At 33.1% G+C, this 9,861-nt stretch overlaps 2 protein-coding genes across 3 annotated transcripts in view; one reads left to right on the top strand and one right to left on the bottom strand.

The window, feature by feature from the left end:
• LOC106875794 (ubiquitin carboxyl-terminal hydrolase MINDY-2) overlaps positions 1-9,861 on the bottom strand; it is a 179,523-nt gene that overhangs the window by 21,520 nt on the left and 148,142 nt on the right. The window lies entirely within an intron of this gene.
• The window catches only part of LOC106875795 (uncharacterized), a 25,560-nt gene that overhangs the window by 11,041 nt on the left and 4,658 nt on the right, over positions 1-9,861 (top strand). The window contains exons 2-3 of the mRNA XM_014924064.2: positions 618-744; positions 9,244-9,368. Coding sequence (XP_014779550.1) covers positions 618-744; positions 9,244-9,368 — 252 coding nt within the window. The remainder of the gene's footprint in view (positions 1-617; positions 745-9,243; positions 9,369-9,861) is intronic.

The following is a 9,861-nucleotide window of genomic DNA, read 5'->3' as shown; positions in this document are numbered from 1 at the left end:
GGGGCTAAATAACAAAAGCAATTAAACACTATCCTATCTTTCTTACTAGGAGTAACTTAAGTATCATGTGAAATAATTGTCTTCTTAACTATTGAACTAAGGTAGGGTTTCTGTGTACAAGCTCCAGCTATTTTAAGTAGTATCTAATCCCTTCCTTAACACACTGTATTATTTCTATAATAGAGATCATATGACAACATCTCTCATAATAGATAGGAAGGTTATGGACAGAACATAATTAAAACACAGAAATTCAGTCTGTACCAATACAATGGATATTCTATATTTGCATTTAGAATTGAGGGTTGTTCAAGCAGTTTGATAGATTAGCTTGGCAAATGAAAACATTCCAATGTATATATGTATATATATGAGTGTGATAAAGGTACACACACACACATTCAAATGTTACAACTTATAAACAAAAGTGAAAAAGTGTACTCAATACATAGAAAAAAGAATTCAGTTTGAGAGAGAGAGAGAGAGAGAGAGAGAGAGAGAGAGAGAGAGAGAGAGAGAGAGAAAGAGGTTATTAGTATTTCTATAAAATTCATAAATGTTTTCATATGGTACATTAGTCAAAGCAGAAATTTAAGTCAATTTTTTTTCTTCTGCAGTTCTTATCAAAGGCCAGTGTAACACAGCTCAGATCCATCAAGCATTGACAGGTTGTCAGACAGAAAGATTAGTCCTGTCAAATACAAGCGAAATAGTCAATGACACCAATTACACCAAACTCTGCAAGTGAGTCAGAAATATTTTCAGATTTGTGTGTTTCTCTTTTCTCATTCTATTTACGCAAGGTCTACAAATTGATATGCACATAAAAATGTATATTTTCTTGCATTTTTTCATTTGAAGGAGCAATTTTGGTACAGTTACAACTGGATAAGAAGCCTTATTCTCTCATTCTATATCCACACCTTCATGCTTCTAGATGAATGTAGATTATTGCTGCTGACAACACAAATACACACTTCCACCCCACTGCTTTAATTCCAGTTTATGAAAGACTTGAAACATTCAGGTAGCTTAATTTTATGTGTAGTTGTGTAGTTAAGAAGTTTGCTTTTAGATCATGCATCTTGGTTTCAGTCCCACTAGATGGCACCTTCGGTGTCTTTTACTACTGTGGATTTGGTAGACAGAAATGGAAAAGAAACCTTTTTGTATACATATACACTCACACACACACATACATGTGTGCGTGTGTGTGTTTATGCGAATTCTTTTCTAGACATCATGTGATGATTGTAAATGTACATGGCCATCATACAAGTAAGGTTTGTTGTTTTCAGTCTTCCATGGGAAAATATGTCTTGCTCTGGGAAAATATTACCTTGCTTGGAAACAGGTGAAGATTGATAACAAAATGGGTATCTCACCTTACAAAAATCTGCCTCCACAAATTCTGTTTGACCTATTATAAGCATGAAAAAGTGGATATTTAACTGAGGGTAATGATGATGATGATGTCTCTCATTTGAGGTTGCAAGATGCAACGACCAGTTGTGTGTGTCTAATATTGGTGATCACATGGGTGTCTCTCTTTACAACAAATTACCTTTTCAGGAAAACACTACTTCCCCTTCTCTGTTATGGAGTGTACAAATAAAATATACTTTCAACCATTTGTACATGTAAACTTTTAAGTATTTGAAAGTAACAATGCCACCTCACTAGCTTCTCTATTTCCACATATCCTCAGTAAGATGAAATTACCAGGGATATGAAGTACAAAGGAGCTTACTTCATTTTTTGGATAAGTGAAGTAGTTGCAATGAATGCTTCTCTGATACCAATTTTGTCATGGTAAGATATGTATGTTCAGAGCCTTAACTGGTTGTCTAATAACTTGCTGTGTTAAAAATAATCCTGGACTTAGATAACATTTTGGATCCTATGTTCATGTAAATTCTATCTTCACCACCATCCTCTTTTCCAACTGGGGCAATCAGGTATCTCCCCTAGAAGACACTTGTTTCTGTTGCTCATCAACTGGCATAAAGCCACCAAACTCAATACAAACCCTTCTCAGTTGAGGGGGGGGGGCTTGCCTTGCAAGTTACTTGGTGACCTCACTAGTGCTGGTGCCATATAAAAAGTACTCAGTACACTGTGTCAAGTGGTTGGTGTTAGGAAGGGTATCCAGCCATAGAAACCATGCCAAAGCAGACAAAGCTTGAGGCAGTCCTCTGGCTTGCCATCTACGAACCTCAAGATTTCGAGTTCGATTCCAGGCAGTGACCTGAATAATAATAATAATAACATCGAAAATACCTTAGGAATGAGAACCCAGGTTCGAAATTTCCGCAAGACACCTGATGAAGGCTGGAGGGTATATCAGCCAAAACGTTGTGTTAACAACAAACAAGATGAGGACAAATATCCTTCAAATGTAAATAATGTTGGTTTTATCTAATGGGAAATAGCCATCAACAGGCAAAGAACAAAAAAAAAAAAAGCAAATAGGAGTTAAGATATTTGTATTATTTCCACTGACATTATTAGCATAAAAGAAGAGAAAGAGGCCAACAGTGTGATAGGCTTCTATATCTATTCATTTTTGACTCGGTACATTTCTAATTCTTTGTAGGGGTGTAACCCCTACAAGGAAAACTTTTTTTTTTTCAAATGTAGATTATTTTTCTCTCAATTTCAAGTCTAACAAACCAGAGAAAATTGATAAAACAAGTAAACTAGTTTTATTTGATCATTCATGAAATAATCATTTGTGGAATTTTGCAATAAAACATTTTAAGATTAGTTTTGTATTCACAAGACTGAGAATAATTAAATATAAATTTAACAGAGGCCAATGTTTAAAATTCTGAAAAGCAAGCAGTTGGTAATAAAAGTAGAATGTTGGACAAAAATGGTTTACAGCATTAAGTTTTGTATCTCTATATTAGAGAGTTCAAATCTCAGTAGATTTGACTTAGTCTTTCATCTAACAAGGGCTAATAAAACAAATATCAGTGATGTTCTGCCATCAATTCTATTGCCTTTACTCCTTCTCAAACCTCATTACATGCAGAGACAAACAAACCAGTATCTTAAAATTCTGAGTAACATATTACTCCCACTCCCTAACAACCCATCCAATTGCCTTTTCAACTCTATCCTTTCATTTTTCTCAATCCTGGCACTAATCCCTTCCTTCCTTCCTGCCATACTCCTCCATTCTTCTTTTACCTACTATCTCACAACCCTCTACCAAGGATCTCTCTTAGTTATAGGGAGCACTGTAAATCCTTAGCTTTGCAAGTTAGAAGGCAATCATCAATAATGCTGGTGACATGGAAATATATAAAAAAAAAAAAGAAAAGGGCCCAGTACACACTATAAAGTGGTTGGCATTAGGAAGAGCATAAAGCTATGGAAACCATGCCAAAGCAGACACAGTCAATTCCTCAGACCCTATCAAACCTCCAACCTATACCAGCAAGGAAACCAGACATTAAATGATAATGATGATGGACAACTGAAAATTCATACTTTTGTTGAAATTTGTGCTCCACCAACTGGATGGAACCAGTAAAAGAGTAATCTATTTTTATTCCTTCACACACACTGCACACAAATATATGGGGGTCTTTCTTTGAACTAAAGTAATGCATAAGAAAACAATGCTATCTTTGGAATTCTGCAATACCTACCAGCAGAACAGGTAAAGCAGTCCAAGAGATAACAAAGTAATACAACACGGTATCTGAAGGGGAAGCTATAATAATAAAAATGTATTCTGGATAAATATGGAGAGTGGTATTGGGGAAGCATTTTAGGTTTAGAAACAATAAGAACAGACTAAAATAAAATGAATTTATTTTAAATTAAACAGAATACAGCAAACAAGTAAATCATTATCATCAAAAATCATTTAACAATGTTCATCTTCAGCATCTGTTACTGAGATGCTTTATGTTTCATATGCTTCACATTTGGGATCTTCAACTATTGCAACATTCTAAAGCATTATTATTACTGTGCTGTGTGTTGCTGTAGACCTATTTTGGTATAAATTGTAACAGCTAAGGTTAACTTGAACTTTATCATCATGTTTGGGTGAAATAATCCCCATCAAAGAACATATGCATTATAAAGCCTTCACCAAATAAATGAACTGTCAGAATGGCATGTTAAGCAGAGATGTTCTCTTTTCTCAGAAATGTTATTAGATACAAAATTGTGCACTGTTATTTGAGTTCTAAGTATGGATATAAAGCATTTCCTGTTATGGAGGTAATTCTATATGAGCTTCATGTCACTGCTGAAAATTAAACTAATTTTCAGAAAATAGTTTATTTCTGTGCCTGGTCAAATATTTGACTAATTCAATGTTTTCTTTATTATTTGTCTGGGAAAGCTTAAGCTTCTTGCATTTTCTTAAATATCTCTACTTTTAATTCTTCAAATGTTAGAATAAGAATAACTTGGTTGAGATACAAGGATCATTTATGCGGAATTTCTTAACATTTTTTTTTTGAAGCATTGAAGTGTTTAAAATTTACATCAGATTAGATGTTTAGATTAAATTTACATTACATCAGATGTTTAAAGTTTATATAGGGTCTTTTCTTATACAAAATTTAACAAGCTGCAGACAACAAGCTTCAAGTCTTTGTACAAACCTCTGCTCCAGCTACCACTATACATCAGGTATATGTCTCAGCTTTCCATATTAACACTATCTGTCTAAATTTCAGAATGATGCAATGATTTTAGTACTCACCAATGTTCCTTCTAATGTCTAAATAATCAGTATGCACAGAAATCTTATATTGTGCAATTTTTCCTACTGATAAAATTATCTGTGCAATGAATGTATGATAAATATAATTATAATGATTGCAGCATAGAAAACACAAGTTGGCCACTCAGAAACACACAAAGACAGTTAACTTCCTTAAACATTTAGTGTTTGTAATGTGGTGTCAAAATTTTTGTCATTGAAACTGTGACTTGGTCAATGACAAATTTGTGCTGCACAAATTTGTCAGTGATCAGGCTGCAGTTTTGAGTGATGAAAAATTTGACACCATATTACAAACACTAAATGTTTAAGTGAAGTTAACTGTCTTTGTGTGCTTCTGAATGGTTAACTTGAGTCTTCCACATTGCAATCATTTCAGTTTCAATGTACAATCTCAGATCAAAACACGTACCATGCAAGTACATCTCCATAAAATATAATTATTAATATCTACATTATCTTAAGCAACAAACAAAAATCCATGCATGTACATTAATTTTGTTAAGCTATGTGCACGAACATTTTGCAATGTTTGGGCACATGGCTTAACAAAATTAATGAATTTTTTGTTTGTTGCTTAAAATAATGTGGTTATTAATAATTATATTAAATGTTCATGCACATAGCTCTGAGAGAACAATGGTAGTCAGTCACTTATAGCTAATATCATTTTTGCTGTATTTCTTTCACTTCTTTCTGAGTTCAAATCCTGTTATGGCTAACTTTGCTGTTCATCTCTCAATGATTGACATAATAAATACTATTTACTTAAATGAGATCAATTCAATTGATTATGCTCTTCCATGAAAATTTGTGGCTTGTGTTAGTTTGTGTGTATATGGGTCCACAGATTGCTGAGACATTTGTATTTGGCTCAGTTTATGGTTCCAAGTTAAAAGGGGTTAAACTATACCTTTATTTTGTCACTTAAAGATATTGGGAACTGAACCATTCTCTTGAAAAAAGTGCATTGTACAGAGCAAAGATATTTTATTACTACTTGTTTCTAAAAAGGATGGTTTCTAAAAAGGCAGAATTGTTAAGCACAGTCAACAAAATGCTTAGCAGCAGTTCTTTGAAAATTCCACTAATATCTACTTACTTTGCCCTTTATCCTTTTGGGATCAGTAAAATAAGTGACAGCTGAGCAATGGCATCAGTATAACTGTTCTTATAGCAGAAAGAGTTATTACTTGTTTCTTGTTATTTTTAAATTTTAAGAGGTAAAATATATTTGTTACTACAGGAGTAAAAATATTTGATTCAGCTATGATGCTCTATGTGTGTGTGTGAGTGAAAGAGAGAGAGAGAGAGAGAGAGAGAGAGAGAGAGAGAGAAAGAAAGAAAGAGTCACAGGGTCTAGTGTGGTTATATATATGAAAGAAAGTATTTCTGGGTGATGTTATAGAGCTCGAATTGTAGATATACTGAAGGTCGTATAAATACAATGGCTATTTCAATGATCAAGACTGTTGTTTTACAATTGTTTTAGCCAGCTTCTATCCTTTGCAAGTTGAGAAAAGTGTAAAAAGTGGAAGGTTTATTGAGCTATTGTATGCTTCTTTTACTATAAATAAAGCAAACAAAAGATGAGAAGATAGGAAATCAGAGATAAGTGGAGAGGGGAAAAAAACATTTAAGTTTTAGGTAAAGGTTAAACAGACATTTCTGAGCTAAGTATAAACAGCTTTATTGTGAAGTTTTAAACTTAGAAACAAAGGAAGAAACAAAGAGAGAAAGAAAAAAAAAAATCATGCTCCCCCACCTCTCCAAAGAAAGCCTTTTACAATTGCAAAATATCCAGTCAGCTCGACTGTTTGAGAAGGAATCTGGCAGTATTGCCTTCACACTCAATACCAACACTATCCATCATGTCAAATGAGCTATGAAAGAGCCTCCATGCAGTTACTATCTATTAGAAATAGCAACCAAATCTATTCAAAAACATATCATTTCATCTTAAATAAAGGACACATTGGACATATTGAAAAAATATGGGATTACCATGGATGGAATGTCATCGACTTCATAAGTTTACTGAGTCAGAGCTGACCTTGAGGCTAAACATCACCATCATGTGATAATGAGCAAAGCAGAACCCGTATAAAGAGCAAACCAGAAGACATGTTTGTAAAATTATGAATAAGTGAAAATGAAATATAAAACAATGGATGATGTATTGAATTCCAGTATAAATTTTTAAAAGCATGCCAGAGAGAGAGAGGGGGGGGGAGAAAGAGAGGAAGAAGGGTGTGTGCGCGGGTGGGGTATGCATACATGTGCACACTTACAATACATGAGGCTAGTATTGAAAATTACAGGCACTGAAAGTGGAGGAGATTTACTGAGAATGGTGACGATCCTTGAAGGACTAGAAATGAAGGAAAAGGTTTTCAAAGAAATATGGAGCAAGATGGTTTGGAAAACAAATTTAATTTATTCCAGTTCGGAGAATTGGATAGACACAGATATGAAAATTAAATATCATTCAAACATTTGTTACTTTAAAATCTTAAACATCTCTCAAGTATTTTTGACATTTTTCCTAAAAAATGTTATCAACATGCAATCTCATTAATTTTAAATAAAATGGAGAAAAAGAGGAAAAAAAGAATGAAACAGAACAGGAATATGTCCAATGTCTCTTTCTCTCTCTCTCATTCAGTTACAAAGTTGGAAGAAATAACTGAAAACAAAAGTGAACTAAAAAATTAATGAATGAAAACAAAAGAAAATTTGTGTTTTGCTTTCCTGACTATTTTAGCTCCTGATATCTAAAAGAAATCTTGTTGCTATGTATCCATGTGTGTGAACATATTTATATCGGATTTTGTCTTTTGTAACTTATTTCATATATATTGCATGAACTGTATATATATTGTACTTCAATTTGTGAAAATTGATTTTATTTTCGCCCAAATTGTTGCTTGACCAAAATATACTGGAAATAGCTTGCTAAAAAGCAAATTTAAGAAAAAAAAAAAAGAATTTTTTTTCTCATTAATCATTAATGTAATAAGGACTTTCTATCCCCAGTATTTCAAGATACCAGAATGAAGACTCAAGCAATTAATCAAAGAGACAGACAAACTGGTCATAACAGAGGCACCAGATGTTATAGTAGCAGAATAGATTGGATAGGAGGGAGTGAGGGGATGATGGAAATTGGGCACAGAATCTAATGGCGTCACATTCTTACTAATGATTACAAAATGCAATCCTTGTATATGTAACAGTTCTAGACTCATAAAATAAGCTAGTTTTTGTGTTTTCTCATGTAAACTATTCAGTAAATCACTTAGTTACAATATAAACTTGACCATATTGAATATTATTTTGTACCAAAATGATCCATGAATTTAGATTCAGTATAATCAGCTAAAACAAAAATTAAGAAATTGCAATTGATAAAAATGATACCTTCTTGAATAAGTTGGCTTCTAAATAAATAATATGTAGTTCTTTTAAGGTTATCAATGGTATATATGCTGTCAGGTGAATTATATATAAGGTAACTGGCTCGTTAATGAAATTCATTTGCCTTACCTTCTTCACATTCCAAAGAACATGATTCTTAATAATCTCAGTTATTTCTGATTTATTCTTTTATTAGTTACAGCCAGTGGGCTTATTGCCAAGCTGGTGAACTGCTATAGTTTATTCACAAAAATATGAATATACAAAGTAATTTGTTTAGAAGATCTAACTAAACCTCATTTGAAACTTTTGATACAATAAAGAGGTGAACAAGCTAATTAGATAAAAATTAGACTATCTGTACATCCAATACAAATTTATTTGTTGCTAGTGTTTTATACTTGTTACATAGCTCAGGCAGTCTCTCCAGGTTGAGTTGCTACTTCTCTGCATAGAGGTGTTACAGTTCCGGTACTATGGACATGCAATTAGAATGTCACAGGAAAGAATTGCAAGATAAATTCTTCAAGCTGAACCAACCAGCAGGAGACCAAAGAGTAGAGCAAAAACGATATGGTTGGATAATATCCATAGTTTCAGTTGGCCATGCTTAGGAATACAGTCAGAAAGTGTAATGATGCTTGCTTCTGATAGGACTCTGTGGAGGAGGTGCCTGAGGACTCTACCCCTATGACCCTTGCAGGAATAGTGGGCAAAGAAAATAGCTGGGTGGATGGCTACTGTTTTGTTGTAGCTTTGGATAAGGCTTCTAATTTTGTGTCTAGGTTCACTTAACTGCAATACATCTTTTGAAAATGCTATCTATCAGAGAATGGTGCCCTAACTAGTAGTAGGTTCATTCCTTATCTTCCAACACTACTGAATCCATTGACTTTTAATAGTTTCTGTGGTTTATGATATACTGCGAAGAAGACCACATGAATATTTTATGCAGACATGAATATTTTCTGCAGACAGCTGTTTTTCAATATCACTAATTTTTCATTAAAACAATTTATTAGCAGACAATAATAATAATAATGCTTTTAAAATGACTAAAACCTTTATTTCAGAGCATTTTTAAACTATATCAAGTGTGTGGAACCTAGGCTAACTGGATGCAAGAGTTCTTCCCTTCGAGGTATCACAATTGTCAAAAAGACGTACAGTAAAGAACCCTACCACTGCATGTTGAACGGTTAGTAGCACAAAATATAAAATAATTTTTCTCACTATTAACACTTTTGTATTTAAACCGATCATATCTGGCCTAAATATTCTACTTGTTTTATGTTCAAACTGGCCTGATCTGGCCTCTCACCCTACAATGTCATTTTAAAAATAAACAATCACATCATTTAAATCTTGAAGCTACAAGATTAAATTCAAAACAATGTGAATAAATTAGCATTGCATTTGACAGAGTAATCAGAATGCAAAAGGGCTTATCATTCTCTTCACAGACAAATCATAGCTATAAATACACAAAAGAATTAACAAACTGAAAAACTGATATCCTATATTTTTTAACTTCATCTTACAGGTACAGAGGTATTATAGAAAGAGCATTTTAATTGGATTATCTTTCTAGTTAGTTACATTATTATTTTGCAGAGAACTAGTAATTAAGAAATTGAACCAAATACATTAATGAAGAAAATGATTTTTTGTTTAATGACTTTGCTAATCAA

This window comes from Octopus bimaculoides, chromosome 5 (assembly GCF_001194135.2).
Source record: "Octopus bimaculoides isolate UCB-OBI-ISO-001 chromosome 5, ASM119413v2, whole genome shotgun sequence".
NCBI lineage: Eukaryota > Metazoa > Mollusca > Cephalopoda > Octopoda > Octopodidae > Octopus > Octopus bimaculoides.
The sequence above is the reverse complement of the archived record's forward strand: the minus strand, read 5'-3'. Positions and strand labels throughout refer to the sequence as shown.